This window comes from Fusarium pseudograminearum, chromosome 4 (assembly GCF_000303195.2).
Source record: "Fusarium pseudograminearum CS3096 chromosome 4, whole genome shotgun sequence".
Classification (NCBI taxonomy): Eukaryota; Fungi; Ascomycota; class Sordariomycetes; order Hypocreales; family Nectriaceae; genus Fusarium; species Fusarium pseudograminearum.
Window position 1 is genome coordinate 7,570,993 of NC_031954.1, and position 23,883 is coordinate 7,594,875.

Genomic DNA, 23,883 nt, shown 5'->3' on the forward strand with positions numbered 1-23,883 from the left:
TAAATAGAATATTTAATTAAATAAAAAAAACTACTTAGAAAATAAAAATATATAAGAACTATTAAAATACTTAATTAATACTTAATAACTTTTAAAGAACTTCTATTAGTAATAAAGAAATTAAAAAAATTAAAATTAAATATATTAAAATAAATTAAAAAATAGATATCTTTAATTATTAACTATTTTATAAAAGACTTTACCTTTTTAGCCTCTTTAAGTTTATTTAATAAATTTAAACTATAATAAGTTATTTTAACTTTATAAGATATTAACTTCTTTTTTTACTTATAATAAGACTTTAATTAAGAAAGAGATTTATTTAGCTCTTTCTATATAATATAAAGCACTTTATAATATAAAAATAAAAGCTCTTTTATAGTAGCCTTTTACTCTTTAAGATACTTTACCTTATTAATAATATAAGTAATTATTATTATTAATTAAAAAAAAAATATAAAAAACTACTAAAAACTTATAAGAATTTAGTAGTATATTAATTATATTATAAAGATAACTTAATAAAATATATAAATTATATTTCTTTTTCTTAATAATTATCTTATATATAATATTATACTTAAAATATTAAAAATAAAATATAACTTTAAAACTAAATTATATAATACCTTTAATAGCTTTATAATACTTTTCTATAGAAGTTATAAGTATATTACTAAAGGAATTTACCTTTTATTTAATAGGATATATTAATATAGTAAAGAATATAAATTTAAGTTAAATTTACTATAGAAATATTATTAAAAGAAATAAATTATATAGGCCTTAAGGATAAGACCTAATAGAGAGGAGAGATTATATTATAACCTAATAGCTATATTATATATACCTTATAATTTCTCTTTAAATAATATTAAGCTTATTTATATTAAAGTAAGCCTTATATAAGCTTACTTATATATATATAAGATTTACCTTATAGCTTACTTTTTATATTATAAGCCTTTCTTAAAGGCTTATTATTATATAAATAAACCCTTAAGTATATATATATTCCTTTAGTATTAAATAGAATCTAGCTTATTAGCTATTAATAAGACTTTTTTATTTAAATATATTTAATTTACTTTATTTACTATTAAGAGATATAATACTTTATAACTATTTAGTAATAATACCTTATATATCTGCTAATATAAACCTAATATAGACTAGTTTATCCTTTAGAAACTATACCTATTATAACTTAAGTAAAATGCATATCTAGCTTAGCTTTTAATAGTAGTCTTATATTAAATATACTGCTTTAGAGATAGGGCACTTTTTAAATAAGGAGTTATACTCTAGTAGGATTATAAATAGGCTTAGTTCCTACTAGTAATATATCTTAAAGTGTAAGTTAAATATAAGGAAATAGCTACCTTTTACTAAAGGATAAGCTTTATTAAATTAAAATAATAAAAACCTCTTTTAAATAATAAGTAGTAAGTTATTTAAAGAAATTATTTAAAAATAAATTATAATATCTCTTATATAGTAAAATATATTTATATTTAATAGCTATAAAAGTAAAATAAAAAGACTAATTATAATAATTAAGTTTCTTAAGAAATAAAATAGTTTATATTAAGTTTATATTAATAAGTATATAAAGTATTATTATTAAGTCTTATAATATATTATATTTTTTCTTTTATTAAAACTTTAATTTTTTTAATTTTTTTTATAATTATAAGTTAAAGCTTTAGTCTTTTTAATACCTTTAAAATTCTTAATAAAAAATCTATTTAAATTAAAAACTTAAAATATTAAAATAAAGTTTTTTTAATAATTAACTTTTTTAAAAAGAATATATATATTATTAATAAAAAAAGTATTTTTTATATTATATATATAATAGATATTTCTTTTTCTTATAATATAATATTAAGTAATATTAAAATACTTATTTAATTTATTAAGTTTTATTATTTAATCTTTAATTTATTTATTACTTTATATAGCTAATTAGTATTATAAATTATATAATAATAAAGCTTTAATAAAAAAGCCTATATAGTAATATTTATAATTATTTTATTAGCTATTTCTTTAATAAAATAAAAACTAATTAAATAATTATATTTAATAATTATAATAATACCTTAAAATAGCTAAAATATAAAGCTAAATACCTTTAAGAGGTTAATTAATATAATAATAATTATAGCTTAATTAAATTAATTACCTTTAGCTATAAGGTCTTTTTACTTTTTATAAGGTATTTTAAATTAAATAATTAAATTAAATATAATAAAGGCTTAAATAAAAGTATATATACTTAAAAGACCTTAAGAAAAAGCTTATAAAAAGTTTAAAATTTATAAAAATAAAAATATTTTCTTTTAAATAATTAAATTAAATTATTAATATAAAGTTTAATATTAAATCTTTAAGTTTTAACTTAATTAAGCTAATAAAGCCTTTAATAATATTATTATTAAAGTAATAAGAAATATAATAATAAAAAATATAATTATAATAGCTAAAGTAATAAGGGATTTTATATTAAATATTACTAGCTCATCCATAACGCTTTTATTCCTATCTCATTTCTATGCAATATTATGGCCGCTGCAGTGGCATATGGTATGCCACCGTGGGTAGCACAGATTGGTTACTACAATGTTTTCGTTTGTCTGGGCTGCATTCTTGCCGCACTCGGATCTTCTTATGTACCATTTTTGTTCTGGGGCCGCCTTTGGCGTGCAAAATCTGCCGTGCGGTACAGAGCAGAGTCTGAAACAAAGTTCACATCTGATCATTGAAGCTATCACGAACACTGAATTGAGAGGTATGTTTTGGGTCGGAGGAAATTTGGTTCACTTCAGAGACAATGGGGAGTTTTAGCTAGGATGTATATTACTGTACGCAACCAAAGCTTCAAAGCAACTGAGGCATTCGTTTCTATATGTACATAAGAGTAGCTGAATGTGACGAGAGTGTTGGTACTTCTATCATAGGCTATGGTACATGTAAATGAACTTCACTATTCTCATGTGCGTTTTCATTGGCTCAGGTCCCTATCAGTACATCCCCTGTGCCTTGACGTCTCCCAGGAGACGGAAGATAAGTGAATGAAGGGTGGCTCACCCCTGGAAATGTTCCCCCGGGAACAAATCGCTTAATTACATAATCCCCAGCTTGATCTAGCCAACCAATCCCCTAGAGGCCATTTCCAACGGGGCCAATTGCCCCCTTCGTTCACTTAAAGGTCACTGTGAGCCTGTAGGGAGCCAGGACTTAAGTGTTGCCCTGGCACCGTCAAGGGGATGATGCATCAGGCTTCGGGTCACCGGAGCAAATAATGCCAACTTCGATTATCAGATCTTTGATAGCTATTCAGCCTTTCTCTAGCTGAGCAAGTGACTTGATCCTTGCATCTTTCCAAGTCGTGATTCTGTCTATCTATATATCCGGTTCGGCCATGACAAGGTTCAGATGCACAGCTTTGATGGTAGAGTACGCTTCTAACCCGGCCTGTCCGAGTTCACAGCCAATGCCCGACTGCTTCAGGCCTCCGAAGGGCATTCGATAATCCGAATTGTTATTCGAGTTAATCCAGACGTTTCCAGCCTGTAGGCGTTGACTGACACGCATGGCCCTTGTAACGTCGCTTGTGAAAAGTGTCGCGGCGAGCCCGTACTCGGATGCGTTTGCGGATTTGACAACATCATCTTCCGAAGAGAATTTGCACACGGCTAGCAAAGGTCCGAAGATTTCTTCGCGATAAACCTTCATATCTGGAGTAACGTTGCCGACCACAGTGGGCTCAACGTAGTAACCTTTGTCTCCCGGGCGGTCTTGGGAGGTCTTGCCTCTGGTGAGGATTGTTGCCCCCTCGTCCAAAGCTTATTACGCATAGTCGAGAATCTTGGTGTACTGCGCCTTGGAAACTTGAGGTCCATGCCAGGTCTTCTCATCGAACGGATCGCCTACAATAGAGATCTTCTTGGTGTACGCAAGGAATAGCTTGATGAATTCGTCGTATATGTTCTCATGGATGAATACTCGGGACGTGGAGGTGCAAATCTGGCCCATATTCCCCATAATGCCATAGTGAGCCCACTTGACAGCGTTCTTCAAGTTGGCATCCTCAAAAACTATCAGCGGGGACTTTCCTCCAGTCTCGAGGGTAATTTCTTTCATGGTATCTGCTGCAGATCGCATAATGGCCTTGCCTGTCACGGTGCTGCCAGTAAATGCAACCTTGTTAACGCCAGAATGCGTAACGATTGCAGAACCAACTTCATTACCAACACCGTTGAGAATATTCACAACTCCTGGAGGGAAACCAGCTTTCGGGATGAGGTTCGCAAAGTATAGCACAGAAAGAGGTGTCTGTTCGGCCGGTTTCAAGACAGAGGTATTGCCGCAAGCAAGACACGGTCCCAGTTTCCATGCGGCCATGACCAGTGGGTAGTTCCAGCTATGAGATATCGGCCATTAGCTTCCTTGAATAATTGAAGGGGTACGTAAAATGTACTCACGGAATAATCTGCCCACAAACTCCAATTGGTTCCCGGATTGTGTATGTGAACTTGTTGCGTGTGGTCTCAACCGTTTGGCCGTAGGTCTTATCAGCCCATCCACCATAGTACCTCAGAACATCGCAAACTTCCTGGATGTCGCCGAGTGCCTGCGTGTATGGCTTTCCATTGTCCAATGCCTCGATTGTGGCCAGAGTTTCTAGCTCAGCCTCAACGAGATCTGCGAGCTTCATCAAGAGCCTACCGCGGGTGGTACCTGGGGTTTCTCGCCAAGATGTCTCAAAAGCTGTTCGCGCTGCTGCTACAGCCGTGTCTACATCTTTGGCTGTTGCGGAAAAGACAGAAACAATCTCTTCCTCAGTTCTGCACATGGTCTCAGTATACAGCGACTCCGGGGGAGGATTTAGGAGGCTCTCTTACGCAGGATTGATGCTGCTGAGCTTCTGGCCGTTGGATGACTCGACCCACTCATTGTTGATGAAAATACCAGTGGGAAGATCAAACTTGCGGCCGTTCGGAGCGCTAATATGAGCTGTTGGAGGAGCCATGGCAGCGAATCACGATTTGAGAAGAGAGAAAACGATCAAGCTTCAATTAAGCTATAGTGCGTCCAGTCTCGTCTCTGGAGGAAAGAGCCTGGTCGTCCAGTCTTTATAAGTCTGACTGGAGACAAATCGAGTGCGGGATCACCGTCTGAAAGGAACATAGCCAATGGCATCTGCTTTCCGATTGGCAACGGAATATGCAAGTTTGGGGGAATGTATCTTTTTGATGAGGGGGGTATTAAAGGCAAACTCCACTAAAGCGCGAAATAACCAAAAAAGGTAATTTTTTTAAGGGCGAATAGCCAGCACTAAAGGACGATAAATCTTTCGGCCAATGCTGTTGGCCGTTGACCGTTGGCCGACCAAATCATCTGACCCTTGGAAGCTAGAGAAAGTGTCGGAATACTGATGTTTGTCACGTGCATAATTAGTTTCCCTTTTAGGACAGTTCGCGATGGGGTAGATATCCGTAGCCTTACCGGTATCAACCAGCGCTTATCTATCATCAGCGGTGGTCTAAGGGCGCGCCTTCTACTCCACACAGCGGGCAAATCTTGGTTATTCAATTACGCTTATCCTGGCCGGGGTATCCCCGGGGCGGGACAATACATGGACAGTTCGCGGTCAAGGATAGGCGCCACTTTTGAGACATTTGGTGCGTTCGCACGAGTCGAGACACAAGCTTGACGCGAACAAACGGAGTACCATATATGGCATGCTACCTACTTATACTACAGTCTGTTTCCCTTGAGTCAATTCAGATTTCAGCACCATTGTCATCACTTAACCAGATCACAATCATGTCGGCCAACCAGTTTCCCCACCCAAATGGCATGGAGTCGTTCTGGAGGACCAAGACAGGGTCTCTAGACCGCCACCGCACAACTCCTGAACTTCCAAAAGTAGCCGACATCGTCGTGATTGGTGGCGGATACTCTGCAGCAGCCTTTGTCGAACATCTTTTGGAGGCCTACGACCGCGACCCATCCTCCATTCTTGTCTTGGAGGCTCGGCAGCTATGTTCTGGTGCTACGGGGAGAAATGGTGAGTATTAGATTGTTCCGTTTATGCTCTCTTTGACAGAGAAGCTAACACGTTTAACCCTCTAGGCGGCCACCTCAAGCCTGACAATTACCACGCGACGGCCCGTTTGGCCAAAGAATACGGTTTCGAAGCTGCAGAAGAGCTCGCTGTGTTCGAGATGGATAACGTCGAGGCTGTCGGACAATACGTCACCAGAGAAAAGGTGGATTGCGACTTCATAGCGACCCGTGCATTTGATGTGCAGCTCACCGATGATGTTCGTCGCAAAGTCGACAGCGGCTTCCGCGCCTTGGAAGCAGCTGGATCTCGCGCGGTCCAGAAAACATTCCCCATACCGAACAAATTCGCAGAAAAGGTGAATATTCACGCTTCCTTCGGAATACAACAAACGGTTTACTGACATTCGCATCATGACAGGTCTCAGGAGTAAAGGGTGCCAAGAGTGCCTATTCCTACCCTGCCGGCCACTGCTGGCCCTACCAACTGATCCACCATATGTTTTCGAAAGCCGTCAAGAAAGGCGTCAACTTACAGACCGAGACATTGGTCAAGGCGTTATCCGAGACACGCGATCACGATGGTTACTGGCTCATAACCACGGATCGAGGGACGATTCGCACAAACAAGGTCGTCGTGACAACCAACGCATACACTGCAGCGATCCTGCCCGAGTACCGAGATAAAATAGTGCCATACAAGGGCATATGTTGTCGCATTGCATGCCCGCCGGATCAAGCGCCACCACTGCTTACCAACTCGTACGGTTTGCGGTTCTCGGATTGGGACTTCGACTATCTTATACCGCGGCCCGACGGAAGCATCATCGTAGGGGGTGCTCGGGAACGTTACTTTCGTAATCTGCATAGTTGGTATGCCAATTGCGATGACAGCGAATTGATCGAAGAAGCAAAGTCGTATTTTGATGGATATATGCAACGTCACTTCCATGGTTGGGAAAACTCCCAAGCTCATGTGACTCACATTTGGACCGGAAGTAAGTATTGTTTGTACTTGCTCGCTTGGAATCTAGCTCACATGAATTTGCAGTAATGGGCTACTCTTCTGACCGCCTGCCTCGAGTCGGCGCTGTACCATATCGACCAGGTATCTTTATCATGGGAGGGTTCACAGGTCACGGAATGCCACAGATCTTCTTAACTGCTCGGGGCCTTGTTGACCTGGTACAGCACGACAAACGGTTTGACCAATCTGGTATACCCCGTCTTTTTGAAGAGACAAAGGAAAGGCTAAACAGAAAGGAAAATGGTGTAATGGATTTGTGGCGGATGAGTCAATATCGAAGCTCCTTATGAGTCTGCTGCTTGGGAATGTGACCTAGCAAAGGGTCTACATTGTGCAGAAGATGTTTAAGTGAGTTAATTACATAGTGGATATAACACATATTCCACTGGAGTGGAATGGACATACACACGTGGATTTATAAGTGGATTTATAAGTTCAATTTTGAGGCTATTCACAACCTCGTGTGTGCCTATTCAGCTTCACTTACAGAGGTTGACACTAACTCTTCAGTCTGTTGCTGCTGTCATGTATCGTTAACCTCGCTGGCGCTATCCTCGCCCTCCAATAGCCATTTTGTCTTAGCAAGCGCCAGTTCGCCATCGCTTAGAGCCCCACAACCGGCATCAGGCTTACTTTCAAGGTGTGACTTAAGCAATGGATCCAGATCAGCACGGTACCAAGAGCGTAATACCTGACAGATAGCGATGATTTCAGCATCCAGGGGCGTACGCAACCCCGAGACCAGGCAAATGTGAATATTCTGGGGACAATGGCTGCTGGTCATGCAGTAGTGGTCGCATGCAGTGCCAGCCAGGACCTTGGCGAGCTTGAGCTATATGTCATAGCGTCACTAGGAAACTGATAAGTTTTTGTTGCTCGAGAATGGAGTGTTCACTTCACCGCTATGAGAACTTTGGTGCGTAAATCTTGGCGGAGGTCAATTTGTTCATTGGTACTTTGGTATAGCTAATGGATTTTAATGTTCGTGTCCGGGAGGATTCCGTAGGATTCAAGTGATCGTCATCTTTTTGATTGGTCTAGATACGGTTGTCTCCGTTTGCCTCCGCTATGCACGTCCTTGGCCAACCTAGGATTTAGGATCATATGTATGCATAATCGATCCTCTGGGGGAATCCTTTGTTCCTTCGGGGTCGATCAGTGTAACCCGATAGGACATTTACGGGTAAGTTACTAATGAAAATACTTACTGAGATTCTGCCATTATTATAAAACCCTCGACAAGAGCTTCGAATAATCAGGCCTTCTCCAACAATATCTTGTCAACTACATCAACTCATTCTTACATCCATTATCAATACCTAAACCATGAAGGTTGCACTATTTCTCTCCGCTCTCTTCTCCGCCCAGGTCTTGGCGATCCCTGAGCCCGACAACACGGTTGTCAAGGACGGTGAATACACTTACACTGGCATCGATAAGGTATGAGCCCCCAAGGTCGATCATATGATCTCTTTATTAATTCGTTTCTACAGGGACTTCTATCCCTCCGCGGTCTCGAAAAGCGCTGCAATTGCTTCCCAGAATGCCGCAGGCCGGCCTCCAACTGCAGTCCAGGCAAATGTGAATGCTCTGGGGACTATGGATGCTGGTCATGCAGTGGTGGTCGCATGCAGTGCCAGCCAGGACCTGGCTCAGGAGTTTGCTGGACGAAGTAGATATGGGCTTCCAGTAAGGAACGTGGAATACAAGGGTTCCTTTTTTCATTTCTAGATGACGTACAATGCCATATATCTCACCACTCTTATCCTGTTACTCTTGGCCAGTCCCTACAAAGACCAAAAAGCCTTCGACAAATCTTTCCATATTCCCCGGACAAATCAAAATGTTTCCACGATCCTGTGCCATGATGACATAACCTTGCATCGGGATCTGTCATAGGTTTCCTACCCATTATTCCAGTACGACTTCCGTGACTTGGACTTTATAGAATTAGCATCGCCTACAATGTAGAAGAGTTAAACTTACTGAAAGGCAGTTATAGGAAGGACAAGGACGTCATTAACCAACTTGGGTCTGCCCCCATCCTTTACTCCTGTCAAGCTGGTCCATCGAAATCCCACATGGTCCTCCAGCCAAGATTTTGTAGCAAGAGTTACAGCTGCAGGGCCGGTTCGCTTGAGTGGGTCACTGTTCATAGCCGCTGTCTCGTTGTCTTTTGTATAGCTGCGCAGATTCTCCATATATCGTGTAACTACAGGGTGATGAGGGGCAGCTGCGAATGCCCATTGCGATAGTTGTTGAGGGTATGTGTAACTTTGACGCCAGTAAGCGTCTGAATTAGGGTCATTATCAGCTTCCAAGCCCCAAAGAAGATTGACTACTCTTGTTTCGTTGTCTAGCATTGCCGAATCGTTGTGATATCCGTAATCACTTCCCGTTTCGTCGTCTGTCCAGGTTGCTGTATCCGATGGGCCGATCCAGGAAGCTGGATGCCGTATGAGCTCGGTGTCGAGATCGCCATACTACACCAATTAGAGAGAGCGATGGAATATTATTGGGGTTTCTTACTATCCCGCCAAAGTTCTTGCATACTAGAATGCGAAAGACGTCGCTTCGCTCGACTGGTGTCAAGATTGAGTCATAGGTATCAAGGAAGTCGTTCTCAAATTCTTGGATCAGGGAACGCATTCCTATATCATCCCAGAATAGGTATGCCATTGCAGGAACACGTTCAACGTTGATTGAAGCCTCAAGCCACAATTCAACCCAAGGTAGAATTTTGGGATTCCAGCCATTTGCAGCCTTGGTTTTCCAGGTTTGGTGGACAATTAAGGGAATATTCGAGAAAGGCAACAATCTCTCTTTCCTGGATAGAGCACTTTCAGAAGCTCTACGTGCAGCGTCAAGAATGTTTTGGGGTTGTTTGTGATTCGCACCAGTCCAAGACGGGGGAATATACCATGCTTAATTCCAAAGTTAGAATTATGATGCTCGATCATAGCGTGTGGCATCATTCTGGAAGGTCCACTTACCACCTCCTGTGCCATTGGACGAATGGATATGTTGATTAATTAAAGGATAGTCCTTCTCGATATTCCCTTTATGAGAGCGAATTACAGGTAATTTGATTGCGAAAGGCCATGATACTGTGATAAGGAGTAAAGAAAGGGCCAAGAGTCGTATGTACCTTGACGGACGAAGGAGGACACTGAACAAAGTGAATTTGCGTGTCATGTTGAATAATTGAAATGAAGATAATCCAAGTGCCGTGTCGTTTATATTAGATCAACATTTGTACGTTTGGCCGGATTTGACGTCTTAGCATAGCATGAGGTAGACATATCTCCTTTCCAAAGTTCTGTCTAGCGACAAAACTAAGCAAATATTAATGTTCTCTTCACCATCTTTTATACGGACTGAATTAAAAGCCATGCAATAGAGAAGCATAGCCCACCTTGACATTGAGAACCTTGCCATTATAGGGAGCATAATCGTAATTTTCGCCAGCCGCGATTACGACAACTTTAGTGTGGTGCAAGGATAAGTTGAGAGATGCCAGCGTTTCCCAACTTAGTGTAGCGGCTTCATCAAAGTTAAATACCCAATATGACTAGGTCACTTAGAGAAAAGGTCCAATGATGCGGACCTCTCTTTGTCTGGCTATGAATTAGCTACTGTTTTGATGACCCGAAGGCAACGCTGACGTCCTTCAGTTGGGCCCTGTTTGAGTCATGAAAGCGGAACTGTGCCCCGGGTATACACGTGTTACCTGTCTTGACGTCGCAGCAGGGTGATGAATGTTTATCGTAAAGAGACTCGGACTTCAAGTTCGAATCTAGAAGCGTGGGTATTTCTCCTTAGCCATCCAGGCATAGCTAAGCAGTTACGAGTAATTTGTTATTGTTTCAGTGGTATGATACGGTGCGACCTTCAGATTGGACGTGTCGTATAATGGATCCTTTAAACGAATATAAACGGGGCTGGCCCGGCTAAGGTGCCGAAAGGAAGTCCAATTAGAAGGGAGTATCGTAAACGTTCCTCTTGATCCTGGTACGTGGCAGAGACTAAATTTAGTTCTTTTTGACGGACATCATAAGAAATGTATTGAAACTTTCCATTCAATGCTTCAATAATGTAACAACTTGCAGTAAAAAGGCGCTTGTCCCTTTACGACGGGAAGATTGGTTGCCATGCTACGCGCGTCCACATCTCAGTTCAATTGCGTGACGGTCTGGACCTCTAATTAGCGCAGAGAACTAAAAAGGGCCGTAGACGATCCTGTGGAAGGACTAAATAGATATTGGCTTCCTATAGGAAACATTGAAGATAAGGATTCCTTCTCTAGTCGTTGGTTCAACGGGAGGAGTGACCAACTAAGCAAGCTTTGCTAGACATGCTGAATTTAAGATTGAAAATGTAATATCTATTACAGTCTAAACAATTGTTTAAAAATGACAAGTCAATAAATACTAATGGCCAACTAGAGCCTGGTGACTGGGACCATATCTGTTACCCTGTGGCTTTGTCGAATCGATAATTCGCCGTAACTCCACCATTTCTTCCTCGCTCAAGTCAACATGTCTAGAAGCAAAGTTCTGCTCCAGACGCTCTGGCTTTGTTGTTCCCGGGATAGCGATAAATCCCTGAGCCGCTACCCATGCAAGTGCAATCTGGGTCAACGTGACGCCTTTTCGTACAGCAAGCCTCTTGATCTCCTCGACGATCTTCTTATTATGATAAAAGTTGTCACCTTGGAATTTTGGCGCTAAGATGAATTAGTACTAAGAAACCATATTGGCTAAGTTGGATGAGATACGTACACCCGCGACGAAAGTCGTTGGCAGAGAAGTCGTTAGGACTCTGGTAGGGGAAATCGTCAACTAGCCAGCCATGACCGAGGGGGCTATAAGCAACGTAGGCAATGCCCAATTCTCTGGCAGTTTCGATGAGGCCATCAGTCTCGTGCACTGTTTCAAACGCAGAATACTCGGCCTGGAGGGCATCGATCTTGGCGACTATAGCAAATGTCAGTCATTAACATGCCATAAAAATAAAAGAGTATCTTTACTAGAGTTGGCCTTTCGGAGAGTTGCAGCAGAGCACTCTGACAAGCCAATGTACTTGGTCTTGTGTTGCTTGCGAATCTCATCAAGCGCACCAATTGACTCCTCAAGGGGTGTTTCTACATCACAGGTAATTAGTTGCTGCATACGGTATCAAATTCAATAAAACTAACTTGGATCAATGCGATGCAGATAATAAAGATCGGGAGTAAAGCCAAGCCTCTCAATCGTGCCATCAATGTAAGTCTTGATATGAGATGCCGAGTTGGTAACTGAGCCGTCACCAAAACAATCGAAACCGCACTTGGAAGCAACTACTGTTGTTAAATTTGCTGTAATGACGGTTGATAGATGACTTACTAAATACTTTGTCGCGAACTTGATGTTTTCGAATAAAGTCTCCCAAGAGCTTTTCATTGACGCCGGCCTGGTAAACAACCTAAGATGAGATATATCAGTATTACAGGTCTAATAACACAACAAGTCAAAGAATTCTAACGCACCGCAGTGTCCCAGAAAGTACAGCCAAGCTCAATTGCTTTGAGTAACACTGGTTCAGCTTCTTCGAGACTTAGGTTATTTCCCAAACCAAAGCTGATACCCATGGCTCCAAAGCCAGGGGAAGGCACCATAGTGTCAGCGAAGGGAAGATTCTTGACCATCTTGATTTCAATGTCGAAGTTATTGATGTGACTGTAAGTTTGAGACCAAGCATCGGAGTTGGTGGTTGTCTTATAACTTTCAACATGATGTGCTGAAGCTTGGAGAATTAAATCCGTCCTTTAACTCCGTCGTTATGTCCATGTGTGCTTGGTTGTGGATCCAACACTAATGCAACTGGCTGATATGCGCTAAACTTGATGTAGTCGTTTCAGATATCAATGGGATAACATCCACAACATAATTGAGAAAGAGTGGAATTCATTCTACGTAACTCACTTTCTCAGCGGAGGTCTCTGGAGTTACGATTGACTGAATTGATAAGTCCGTTACATCTAGTTCTGTAACGTTCATACCCGTTTTAGCAGTCCAAGTGTTTGCCGCACTGCTAAATCTGCCTTGTAACTTGAATTTGAGAGAATCACTCGCATGTACATATCCTGATGATATAAATATTTGCACAAACTTAGAAGTATCAATAAGAACATCAGTATACCTAGTAAAAGAATCAAGACAATGCAATATACGAAGCACCAACATCATACAAAGTTGTATCAAACCAGCCTTCAATACGCCAATCCATGCCCTGTGCAGAAATTCCCGTAGCCCCCAGCTTCACCCGCAAATTGTGATTCTTGTCAATGTCTAGGCGGTTCAAGGCAGTCAGAACCACCGGAGGACTCTTGAAAATGTTGGCGGGAAAGTCGACGCGACCCAGGTTCTCCAATCTGGGCTGATCCCATGGCCTGATATCAGACACTTTGTATGTACCGCTAGTAACTCCTGCTTTATCACTTGGGTACGCAATCCAGTGGGCTGTAGCGGCGTAGAGAATAGTGTCGGCCCAGGTGTCAATGTTCATTGTGAAGCCTTTTGGGGACACGTCACTAGCCGTGGCAAGAACACGCCAATTGCTGTTCTTGTCCATGTCAAGCAGGCTTAACCAGACGATGACCTTGGGATCGCCTTTGAATTCTCGGGCAAAGTCGATTCGACGAGAGGTCTTTTGCTGGGGTTTGTTCCACGGGTGATCATCCGTTGTACTAAACTTTCCAACTTGAAAGTCGGGGTCGTTGTCAGCGACCTGAAGTGCAACACAAGCTGCCGAGTAGATGTCTGTGTCGGCCCAAGAGTCGACGTGAAGTGTTGCCGAGCCTTGCTTGACATCATCAGCGTATGCGCTAACTCGAATGTTGGCGTTGTTTCCAACATCGAGCCAGTTGAGACCAACAGCCATGGAAGGAGGTTTATCAAAATCCTTTGAGAAATTGACAGTTTTTGAGGTCTTCTTCCGAGGCTTGTCCCATGGCCGAACCTCCATTGTGTTGAACTTGGAAACGTCTGGTCCTGTCTTGAGGGCAGAGGTAGCTGCACCACTTGGCGGGTACACACCAGCAATGAACGCCTTGTCCGTGTCGGAAAGTTTTGTGTTTGAGACGGTAAAGAATCCATTTGTGGTGATGGATTTTGGAATCTCATACATCATGATAGACGACTTGTCAACATCGCTGAATCTGCTGATCGTGAAGCTGTAATAGTCGAAGATGTTGTGATCAACAGTTTCACGATCCCAATTGTTGCCGCTGGAGTAGTACTCATAGGCCTTTTCTTTATCCCAAGGAATGCCGCCTGCGGGAGACTGATGCTCATGGATACAGCCCAGCGCATGACCAAACTCATGAACGATGACACGAGAGAATTCCATGTCATGGGTGGTATCAGTCAACCAACCAAAATTCATGGTTGGCTCATTTGCTGGAATTGCAAGGTTCTCTGTACCAACGTAGGACCAGGACCTTCCATCGTCGTTGACGTTGACACGAATTTCGGCATCTCCCGAGTCGACAAAGACAAACTTCACGCCAGAATAATCGTTCCATTTTTCAGCGTATTGTTTAATCTTGCCCTTGATAATGTCGGTCCCGTTCAAGATTCTCACACGAAGCTTGCGGCCGTTTCGCCACATGGATCCAACAGGGATTGCAAGTGCCAGGGGGCTTTGAGCACCAGGGACTGCGTCGCCGGCCGTGAGCTGGTGGCCATTCTTTGGGTTCTCTTGCATGGACAGCATATCGGCCTGGGCTTGACGCTCAGGCTCGATGGGCATTTGGGTACACATATGGATAGACATGATGAGTGGCGATGGAGGTGAATTGTGGGAAAAGAATAGTAAGTCGTGTGTTTGTGATGGAGCCTATACTCTATAATCACGACTTTAGAACCTGTATTTATACACGAGTTGAACTACAAGTTGTCGCATCAGCTGTTCCCCTCGTAAGTATTTGGTGGTTTCCCAGCTACTTTCAGCTTTTTCAGCTGTGTCTCAGTCAGCGCAAAGGTTCGACCTATGACCTATTCGTTCTCGTCACCGCTCTGTCTCTACATTCCAATAGTTTGTCTTTCTCAATTTCTGTCACATTCTTACCCTCTCGGGGGCTGTACCGGAACATCTACTCCTCTATCAAGCTGGGAAATCAGAAAGTATATTCCGACGATACCCAATCAAGGCGGTCGCTAGATGAAAGCTGAAAGATGTTAAAGCCACAAAGTCTCAGTTATTGACACTTCTCAAATGAAATCTGCTTAATTTAAGCCTGATGCAGTCATGATTTCAGCTCCAGACATGAGATCGAGACTTTTACCCTTTCATCGTTATCTCATCCAAGACATGGCTCAAGTTGATGCGACAATGTTTTTCAGCTCGTCCGCGTTCATCTCAAGTACAAACAAAGACTATGTTCTGCCTTGATCTAACTTTTCTCGGTGTCAGACGGTGAATATACCCCGCAAGTTCTCATCGTCATTTCATGATCTTGTGACTTAGGCATATTTTGCTTGAACGTGTACCAACCACTAAATGATCTTGTGACGTATTGAAAGGCTTTATTACCTCCAACCACATACCACTCGCTAGAATCGACGATAGTGCGAAAATGTGTTCGGGTCCTTCAGAATTCTTTGTCTCCTCACTTCACGGCAACGGAGCAATCTCCGACGGCGAATTTCCCGTTACCGTCCGTCCGTCCAGCCAAGGTGCTGTCATCAGACCACAAGGTTGCTCATCCTCATAAAGGCTTCAAGTTATAACTAATCGATTGCAAGACCCATCGAACCTGATTGGAAAACTTCATTTTCCACTGCCAACACTACGGTCACCTGAGGAAGAAACAGTTACTGGCAAACTCACCGGACATGCAATTTCATCAGTCCAGCTGGAGATTCTAATTTCCCCACACGGCCAGTCAGCCACAGAAAGTACCTGCTGCCAGGTTACTCGAGTCGAGCTCTATGCAGGGAGAGATCAGATTGGACTGTGGGACAAAGATGGTGGCTTACCAACGGACCAGGATACGAGAATTCCGGTGTGGTCTGATATTGTCGGAGCGGAGAATAATCCATTCAACGACAATCCTAGCGGACTTTGTGTAACGCTGACAGTAGCATTCAGTAGTGGCTCGTCAGCTTTGCTAGTCTCTTCAGTGGCGTTGATACAGTCTGTGAGAAGCAGGAAGAAGCACTGATTTAAAAGATACTTGATAATTCTACTAGGTGAAATCATTCAAAATCTTTGAAACCAATGTCGTCTTCTATCCATCGGTCGTTGAAGAGCACTCATACACTTCACCGCAAGATACCATCCTGAACGTGTGAGAACTCATATCAACACGGAGACACCACGTGCTGCAGTATTGACTCTCGGATGCTATCCCGATATCTACTCATTGTTGCCGTCGGTAGCAAAACCGCTCGAGGAGATGTGTTATACGTTTAACATAGCTATTGGTTTGTACAAGCGCGCGTGACATGGCCACTAGGCTTATAACACATTCTCCTCCCTCGATGACTCTTTGTTCTTGTTCTCACCTTTCTGGACATATGAAAGTGCAAATGCAGTCAGACCACGTCTTGTAACCCTACCAAACAGGGTCAGAACAGATTAGGTCATCTCTTGGGAAGTCAATTGTCCAACTGTCTTCTTGGCAGTTGTGACAACGGCCAGCCTGATTACTTCTTTCCTCTTGCACACCTGCTGGGTCGATAATTACCTCCAATTCCTACCTACGATGAAGGAAGAACCATTGAAAGTCATCTCGCCCTTCTCTATCCCTCCCATCGCTCGCCGCATCGACCCTACTCGAATCGCTACATCCAAACCCGATGGCTCAGACAACAACAATGACCGTGTAGAAATCGGACCAACCCCGCTGGCGTTTAAGGAGTGGCGGGCTCTTGGTCTACAGCCACCTCATTTACCGACCATGCGAGCATATCGTCTGCAACGTATCCGCGATGAACTGGCAAATCGCGACCTCGGCGGCATCCTACTGTTCGATCCGCTCAACATTCGCTATGCCACTGACACTACCAATATGCAATTATGGACAACGCACAATCCCGCCCGTGCCTGCTTTGTTGCAGCGAGTGGTTACGTGGTGTTGTGGGATTTCCATGGCTGTAACCATCTTTCCGCCCATCTGCCGTTGATCAATGAAAGACGCTCGGGCGCGTCGTTCTTTTACTTTGAGACCGGCAACCGAACCGATGAACAAGCCGCACGTTTCGCCACACAAATTGACCAATTGCTGCGACAGCATGCTGGCAGTAACCGTCGGCTAGCCGTGGACCGCATCGAGGTTGCCGGGCTACGGGCTCTCGATGCTTTGGGTCTGGATATCTGTAACGGACAAGTTGTCACTGAGCACGCGCGAATGATCAAAGGCCCAGACGAGATTCTGGCCATGCGCTGTGCAGTTGCGTCTTGCGAAGCAGCAATCGGCGAGATGCGTCTGGCTATGCGCGCAGGCGCCACCGAGAATGATGTCTGGGCTGCTCTGCACGCTGGAAATATTCGTCGTGGTGGTGAATGGATTGAAACCCGTCTTCTTAGTTCCGGACCGCGCACCAACCCTTGGTATCAGGAATGCGGTCCACGAGTACTCCGCGACGGGGACTTGGTGGTCTTCGACACTGACCTTATCGGTGTGTACGGTATCTGCGTCGACGTGTCACGGACCTGGATTTGTGGCGGCCTCGAACCTACCGCGGAACAGAAACGTCTTTACCGCATCGCTCATGAACACATCACTACCAACATCGAGATGGTCAAGCCCGGGGTACGCTTCACAGACCTGACACGCAACGGTCATCGCTTACCTGAATCATGCCGTGCTCAGCGCTATGGTGTCATGTTCCATGGTGTAGGTCTTTGCGATGAGTACCCGAGTATTCGTTATCCCGAAGATTTGGAATCCTATGGCTATGAAGGAGAGCTACAAGCGGGTATGGTTCTTTGTGTCGAGGCCTATGTTGGAGAGGTCGGTGGCAAAGATGGTGTCAAGTTGGAGAACCAGCTACTTGTAACTGACACGGGTTATGAGTTGCTCACTCACTATCCATTTGAACAAAGTTTTCTTGACTGATATCCGTGTTGAACTCTTAGACCTCCACGGTCGTGGCTTTGAGCAGTGCTAGGGTAGCTATTATCTACTTGCAATCTATCTGCTGTCGTCAGCGATAATTATAACACCGTTGGTCACCGCAAGATCAAGTGTCGCTCGCGCTTTAACTTCGCGCAAACCAAGGCAACTAATGGCGGCCTGATCTTGTATCAACTGATTTTATCTCACTTTGTGTACAGATATGTCAACCCAATGTTAGGCTTCCGAGATATCACTGTAAAAGTCGCTTCTCTTCATATGAAGATCCACTGTCTCTAGCCAGACATTGAAGTATCACGTATTATCAGAGGGGCCTAGGCTATGGCTGAATGCTTAGTGGTGATAAGTTACAATGTTCCAATAGTTTATTATGGTATCCTCTTAATTTGTTCCCAAAGAGGTATAGCTAGATAGTTAAAATAAACCACGTCCCCATCAAGACATACCCATGTCTTTACCAGACACCGTTGCCTTTCTTTACCCATCCACTATGTCCGGAACCCTTGCAGTTCGAGCGCTTACAGTAAAATGACTGTCTGCTTCCCTTAGTTGAAGGCGAATAGGTATAGTAAGAGTCCTTGATTGGACTCAACGCGCAGGTGTTCCATCGCTCCCTCTCCACGGTATACTCCTGGTGGTCATGCCAGTGCGCGACGCAGATTGTCTGGCCTTTCGTACCAGCGCAGGTGGCTGTCTGAGAGTTTCCTCTTGTCCACGCTACAGAGTAGCCGCCGCTGATCCAGCTTGCTTTTCCTAGGCCCTCGAGAGAAAAGCTGGCTGAGTGAGTGACGGACCATTCTTTGCCAGCACTCATTTCGCAGTCGCCTTTTCCGCAGTTGATGCGGTTCTGTAACTTTTGTTAGCTTATAATCACGAAGACTCGCTGGAACAGGGATTGTACGAACCGTGATCTGCTTGTGGAGCCTCCACTTCTTCGGATTTCCGTTGCCCTTCTTACGGACAACGGGGGCTTGGTCCCAGCATTGACGGGACTGCAGCTGTTTAGGGTCCAATGGCTGTGTTTCCTCTTCTTCAATAACGCCAGCAAATACCTGCATCTCCTCCTCGGACACGACACCGACCATGGCGAGGTCATCTTCAGCAGCACGACCAAGACACTCGGCCGTGATATTGTATGGAAGACTTCCGAGCAGATCAATTCGACCAGCAGTCCACGGGATCTCACATTCGACGGCGGTTATATCAGCGTTCCACCGAGCTTCACAGACGACTCCACCAGACCTGGCAATCTCAAATTCAAGAGGGTAACGTGTGTCTCCAACGGTGATATCTCCATTACCCGCTTCGTCAGCCGAGACTTGGATAGAAACGCCGTTTAGGGTTATCTTGTCGTCGCAGGCATAGGTCAGAAGAGACTTTCCCTCGCTGTCAGCCGCGAAGATAATCTGATCGCCAGTACTATGGGCAGTTTCCCAGGTGACAAAGATAGAGTTGGGTGCTTTAAGCGGTTCTCCGGACCAGTTCAAGCGGCGTGCTGTTGTTTGATGAGCAAGAATTGCTAAATAAGTGGTGGCGGCGTGAATGGCCTTCATGATTGCTGGCGTCCTGGAACTGGGTCTTGATAGGAAGATGGTAGAGGCACGAATTCTAGGACTAGATGTGCTCTGAGAAGTAAGTCGTGATGGGTTGATGAGACGATAGTTCGAGGATACACAGGTGCCCTTTAATACTTCTCATTCTGCTCAATTCCTCATCCAGGCGCTCGACCTGTAAGCCTAGAACAAGGCTCATACATGTCTTTGCTTTTCCGCTTCGTGTAAGTTTCTAACCGACTAGAAGGCCTCACGGCCGAGATTCTGGTTCGTTCCTTTGCGATATTTCTCATTCTCATCCACGGCGTAGTAGTAGTCTCATGCAGTTGGTTGTCTGTCAGCACAAAATAGCCCCCAAAGGGAGAAATTAGGCCATGGATCATTGGCACTGCCACCTCCCTCTCTTGTAAAAACAAATGATTTTTTTTGCCCGGATTATATGAGCGTGTTGTCTTCTGAGGCAGAGTGCTTTGCCAAGTGTTGTTGGTTCCCATATGTTTCGGAACTGTGCCGCTGGGTAATATGGATAATTGAGCCCAACGTTCTTAGTTAACCCTGTGAAACCCCCAACGCCAAGACAACGTCTCTCAGCCAGTGTCTTCTTTCCTCACCGTCGCTTGTCCTATTTACAAGTTTAGCCCTCATGATAGGTCCGCCTCCGAACTGCACTTTGACTTCTTCCTTGGCAGCAGAATGTCGGCTATTTCCATTCTTAGACCATATGTTAACAAGCTTAAGTGACGTGTCATTGGCCTCGCTTTCGACTATGCGCCAAGCGCGTCTAGACCTTCCCCCACGCAACAAGGGACCTCGTCACAGGACCTGTGGCTCAAAGAGGCACTATGCTCCGACGATCAAGGGTACACCAACAAGACAAACTCTTTACCTGCCCGTCTCGGGGTTATATATGCCTGCAATGTCTCTCATCTTTAGGATAAATACTTATTTATGAGAAGCACATTTTCCTTCTCTGGTTTCTGTCCACTTTCCAACAATCATCCACCTTGCTTCTCCTAGTCACAATTGCAGCTGAACTGTCTTCACCGACTTTATCTACAGCCCATTCTCGCCAGCTCTTCCACTTGGGTCCTCACCAGGGCCTACATCAATAAACAGAATGCGTTCAGCTTTCCTACTCTCAACTTTTGGCTTCAGCGTCTTCACTACCATTCACGGTTTTGAATTCACTGGCCCTAGCTCAACTGAGAAGCTTGATCTTACTCAACCCATTACCATCACGTGGAATGCAACAAGTGGATCCATAGACGAACCAAAGGCCCGTCGACTCCAACTCTGGTTCCTGGCGCTCACCGAAGGCGAGAAGGACCAGTCCGGTTGGGAACTCGCCTCCAACCTGTCACTCTCAGAGGGCTCATATGAATGGGACCCTGAGACCATCGTCAAAGGCATAGAGGACAAAAACACCTCCCTCTCTTCCGACGCAGTGCACAACTTTGGAGCTAGACTTCTCGACAATGCTGGGAGCATATTAGCAACAGTCGAAAGCGACAAGTACGCCCTCAAGGGCGGTGACTTTATCGCAAATGATGGTAGCAAAGGGGTGCAAACCGGACTATACACAGCTCTCACCATGGCAGTAGTAGCAGGAGTAATAACTAGTAGGGGGATTATATAAAACGACAGTCAAGCTCCATAGCGTTAATAAAGACCTCAATTGGTAACTCAATTACATAGTTAAAGGGCTCAGATATACACATTTAGGTCAGACGCTTGCGGTTACGAGAGAAATGTTGAAAACTAATATATAGATGTATTATCTCAAGGTAAACTATCTATGTATACAAAAGATCTAAGATCTGCCAAACTATAGCACGATCTGGACAGTCTTGGACATGCTGGGAACGCCCTGGGCTGACATGACAAAGAGGTAGTAGTATCCAGGCAACAGGATACCGTTGTCCTTGGGCAGCTTGACAGAGTAATCATTGCCCTTGACAGAGAAGTTGGTCAGGGGAACACGTCGCTGGTCAGTGTTGCTAGAGTGTGTAACACTACCCATGCGAACAAGAGACATAGTAACCTTGCCAGAAGTGTTGGTGACCTTGAACTTGAGAGTGCTACCAGCCTTGACACCCTTCTGAACAGTGCCGGAGATCAGAGGTCGATCAGCGAGAGAACCGTCCTTCTTGAACAGGTAAGGAGGCTGGAAGATCTCTCCGTCGGCGTGATCAGCAGTCTTGTCGCAACCAGCAGTAGAACCTCCAATCTTGTTGACGTAGCAAAGACCACCACCGCCGATGAAGACAGTGGCGTCGGGGAGAAGAATGGAAACAGAGTGGTAGTTGCGGGGAACAGCGTGGGGAGCAAGCTGAGTCCACTTGTTGGTAGCGGGGTTGAAAAGCTCGGGAATCAGAATACTGTCGGTGTTGGTAAAGACCAGAGACTTGCGCTGACCACCAGTGACAAGAACAGTTCCATCAGGAAGGACAACAGCGTTACCGAAGCCACGGGGGAAAGCCATGTCGGCAACACGCTTGACGGCAGCAGGCGCGTAAGCCTCTCCGATAGTGGTGATGTGGGCGTGCTTGTTGGCGACCGAGTTGGTGTAATCGGGAGAACCACCAGCAGTCAGGATCTTGCCATTGAGAGCATCGTACATGACAAACATACCGCACATGGCGTTGACATCGTCTCGCTTGCCGGACGTGCGGACGGATCCCTTCTGCTTGGTGCTGTACCAGTGCTGAGTAGTGCTAGGACCAGCCTGGAAGACACTGCCCTTCTTCCATCCGAACAACCAGGCGTGGTTATCCTCACGCCAGATACCCTCGTGGTCCTTGGTAAGCATGGGCTTGACGTCAGCTCCATTGAGCATGGTCCACTTGTTGGTCTTGGGGTCAAAGACCTCACCGTTCTTGCCCTGGCGGGGACCGGAGTAGGCACCTCCGATGGTGAAGACACGGCCGTCGGACAGGATAGTAGAGGTCTGGTAACCACGAGGCATCTTCATGTTAGGTCCCCGGGTGAAAGTGTTGTCCTTGGGGTTGTAAAAGCTGACAGCCTCGGCATCAGAACCACCCTGGATGATGATACGACCGTCGCCAAGCTGGCTCATACCAGGGCAGAACATGTCGTGGTGAGTGTTGGCGACCTCGCGTTGAGCAATGGCTCCGGTAGGGAGATCGAGAGCACCGAATTGGGTGCGGCCAGAGGCACCGCCGAAAGCATCGGGGCCCCAGGAAGAGAAGTAGAGAAGCTGCTGAGACTGAGGGAATTGGGGAACGACGTAGGCAGCGACGGGGATGACAGGGAGACGAATGATGTCAGACCAGCGACCCTGGGTAGCAGGCTTGATGGCGGAAGGAAGCTGAACGACGCTGAATCGCTTGCTCTGAACCCAGAAGAGAGAGGCGTTGGGCTCAGCAGCCTTGATGTGGCAGATCTTGCCCTCGTTATCAAAAACAGCCTTCTTACAGGTGTTGATCTTGGAGCACTCATCAGCGCAAGCGGCAAGGGTAGCAACCTTAATCTGTCGCGCAGAAGCGCCGACAAAGTCAGTGCTGTAGCAAACATTAAAAGTCTTGCCCTTGCCCTTGAGGGCGCGGTACTGGTGACCACCAGTGGGACAAGTCGCGATAAATCGTCCCTCGTTGACGTTGGTGAGCGTGATGGCGTCAAAGTTGTTATCGGACTCCCAGTTCATGCGGTTCGCGTTGTTCTCATCCTTGACGTGGCAGATGCGGCCCTTCTTGTCGTAGACGGCCTTGACACATCGAGGGTCCTGGTTGCAGATCTGGGCGCAGGCGTTGGTGTTTCGAACATCCCTGACAACCTTGAGACTGCCTCCGCCGTTCTTGTAGTCGGTGTTTTTGCAGATGGAGTAACCAGCGCCAGACTGGGCGGTCCAGGTAGCTTCCTTTGTGGGACACTTTGTTAGAGCGGCGGAAGCGAGGGGAGAAAGTAAAAGGGCTCCGAGAGCCATGGAGTTGAGTTGAACCATGATTAGGTAAGTATAGTTGATTGTTGTGAGAACGAGTGTGTTGTTTGTTGTTGTTGTTGGTTTAAATGAGAGATTTCGAGTCCATTAGTGAAATTAGTTAAATAATGATAATAACGACGGTATTAGAATTGAAACAGAAAAACGA

The 23,883-nt window shown here is 44.5% G+C and overlaps 10 protein-coding genes across 10 annotated transcripts, besides 14 other annotated features; 4 read left to right on the top strand and 6 right to left on the bottom strand.

The window, feature by feature from the left end:
• Window positions 1–96: a repeat region.
• Window positions 97–110: 14 nt separating this feature from the next.
• Window positions 111–160: a repeat region.
• Window positions 161–215: 55 nt separating this feature from the next.
• Window positions 216–297: a repeat region.
• Window positions 298–411: 114 nt separating this feature from the next.
• Window positions 412–628: a repeat region.
• Window positions 629–691: 63 nt separating this feature from the next.
• Window positions 692–782: a repeat region.
• Window positions 783–997: 215 nt separating this feature from the next.
• Window positions 998–1,183: a mobile genetic element.
• Window positions 1,184–1,401: 218 nt separating this feature from the next.
• Window positions 1,402–1,696: a repeat region.
• Window positions 1,697–1,722: 26 nt separating this feature from the next.
• Window positions 1,723–1,841: a repeat region.
• Window positions 1,842–1,994: a microsatellite.
• Window positions 1,995–2,013: 19 nt separating this feature from the next.
• Window positions 2,014–2,103: a repeat region.
• Window positions 2,104–2,145: 42 nt separating this feature from the next.
• Window positions 2,146–2,187: a repeat region.
• Window positions 2,188–2,211: 24 nt separating this feature from the next.
• Window positions 2,212–2,258: a repeat region.
• Window positions 2,259–2,303: 45 nt separating this feature from the next.
• Window positions 2,304–2,412: a repeat region.
• A 14-nt stretch (window positions 2,413–2,426) lies between these two features.
• Window positions 2,427–2,497: a microsatellite.
• Window positions 2,498–3,408: 911 nt separating this feature from the next.
• On the bottom strand, window positions 3,409–5,038 carry FPSE_07394 (uncharacterized protein; the record flags this gene model as incomplete). Its single annotated transcript, XM_009260512.1, has 4 exons — window positions 3,409–3,820; window positions 3,860–4,429; window positions 4,491–4,853; window positions 4,911–5,038. 4 exons carry the CDS (start codon window positions 5,036–5,038, stop codon window positions 3,409–3,411), a joined length of 1,473 nt encoding a protein of 490 aa, XP_009258787.1.
• A 797-nt stretch (window positions 5,039–5,835) lies between these two features.
• On the top strand, window positions 5,836–7,392 carry FPSE_07393 (uncharacterized protein; the record flags this gene model as incomplete). The annotated part of the gene is made up of 4 exons (XM_009260511.1): window positions 5,836–6,079; window positions 6,145–6,434; window positions 6,497–7,073; window positions 7,127–7,392. 4 exons carry the CDS (start codon window positions 5,836–5,838, stop codon window positions 7,390–7,392), a joined length of 1,377 nt encoding a protein of 458 aa, XP_009258786.1.
• A 1,036-nt stretch (window positions 7,393–8,428) lies between these two features.
• On the top strand, window positions 8,429–8,778 carry FPSE_07392 (uncharacterized protein; the record flags this gene model as incomplete). Its single annotated transcript, XM_009260510.1, has 2 exons — window positions 8,429–8,542; window positions 8,596–8,778. 2 exons carry the CDS (start codon window positions 8,429–8,431, stop codon window positions 8,776–8,778), a joined length of 297 nt encoding a protein of 98 aa, XP_009258785.1.
• Window positions 8,779–8,864: 86 nt separating this feature from the next.
• On the bottom strand, window positions 8,865–10,297 carry FPSE_07391 (uncharacterized protein; the record flags this gene model as incomplete). Its single annotated transcript, XM_009260509.1, has 4 exons — window positions 8,865–9,042; window positions 9,089–9,585; window positions 9,632–9,753; window positions 10,096–10,297. 4 exons carry the CDS (start codon window positions 10,295–10,297, stop codon window positions 8,865–8,867), a joined length of 999 nt encoding a protein of 332 aa, XP_009258784.1.
• A 1,235-nt stretch (window positions 10,298–11,532) lies between these two features.
• FPSE_07390 (uncharacterized protein) lies at window positions 11,533–12,788 on the bottom strand (the record flags this gene model as incomplete). The annotated part of the gene is made up of 6 exons (XM_009260508.1): window positions 11,533–11,828; window positions 11,884–12,078; window positions 12,132–12,245; window positions 12,300–12,440; window positions 12,487–12,565; window positions 12,630–12,788. The coding sequence occupies 6 exons, from the start codon at window positions 12,786–12,788 to the stop codon at window positions 11,533–11,535; spliced, it is 984 nt and encodes a 327-aa protein (XP_009258783.1).
• Window positions 12,789–13,294: 506 nt separating this feature from the next.
• FPSE_07389 (uncharacterized protein) lies at window positions 13,295–14,917 on the bottom strand (the record flags this gene model as incomplete). The annotated part of the gene is made up of 1 exon (XM_009260507.1): window positions 13,295–14,917. The coding sequence occupies one exon, from the start codon at window positions 14,915–14,917 to the stop codon at window positions 13,295–13,297; it is 1,623 nt and encodes a 540-aa protein (XP_009258782.1).
• A 1,933-nt stretch (window positions 14,918–16,850) lies between these two features.
• Window positions 16,851–18,206, top strand: FPSE_07388 (uncharacterized protein; the record flags this gene model as incomplete). The annotated part of the gene is made up of 1 exon (XM_009260506.1): window positions 16,851–18,206. The coding sequence occupies one exon, from the start codon at window positions 16,851–16,853 to the stop codon at window positions 18,204–18,206; it is 1,356 nt and encodes a 451-aa protein (XP_009258781.1).
• A 472-nt stretch (window positions 18,207–18,678) lies between these two features.
• Window positions 18,679–19,777, bottom strand: FPSE_07387 (uncharacterized protein; the record flags this gene model as incomplete). The annotated part of the gene is made up of 2 exons (XM_009260505.1): window positions 18,679–19,071; window positions 19,130–19,777. The coding sequence occupies 2 exons, from the start codon at window positions 19,775–19,777 to the stop codon at window positions 18,679–18,681; spliced, it is 1,041 nt and encodes a 346-aa protein (XP_009258780.1).
• Window positions 19,778–20,894: 1,117 nt separating this feature from the next.
• Window positions 20,895–21,413, top strand: FPSE_07386 (uncharacterized protein; the record flags this gene model as incomplete). Its single annotated transcript, XM_009260504.1, has 1 exon — window positions 20,895–21,413. One exon carries the CDS (start codon window positions 20,895–20,897, stop codon window positions 21,411–21,413), a length of 519 nt encoding a protein of 172 aa, XP_009258779.1.
• A 189-nt stretch (window positions 21,414–21,602) lies between these two features.
• On the bottom strand, window positions 21,603–23,738 carry FPSE_07385 (uncharacterized protein; the record flags this gene model as incomplete). Its single annotated transcript, XM_009260503.1, has 1 exon — window positions 21,603–23,738. The coding sequence occupies one exon, from the start codon at window positions 23,736–23,738 to the stop codon at window positions 21,603–21,605; it is 2,136 nt and encodes a 711-aa protein (XP_009258778.1).
• Window positions 23,739–23,883: the final 145 nt, after the last annotated feature.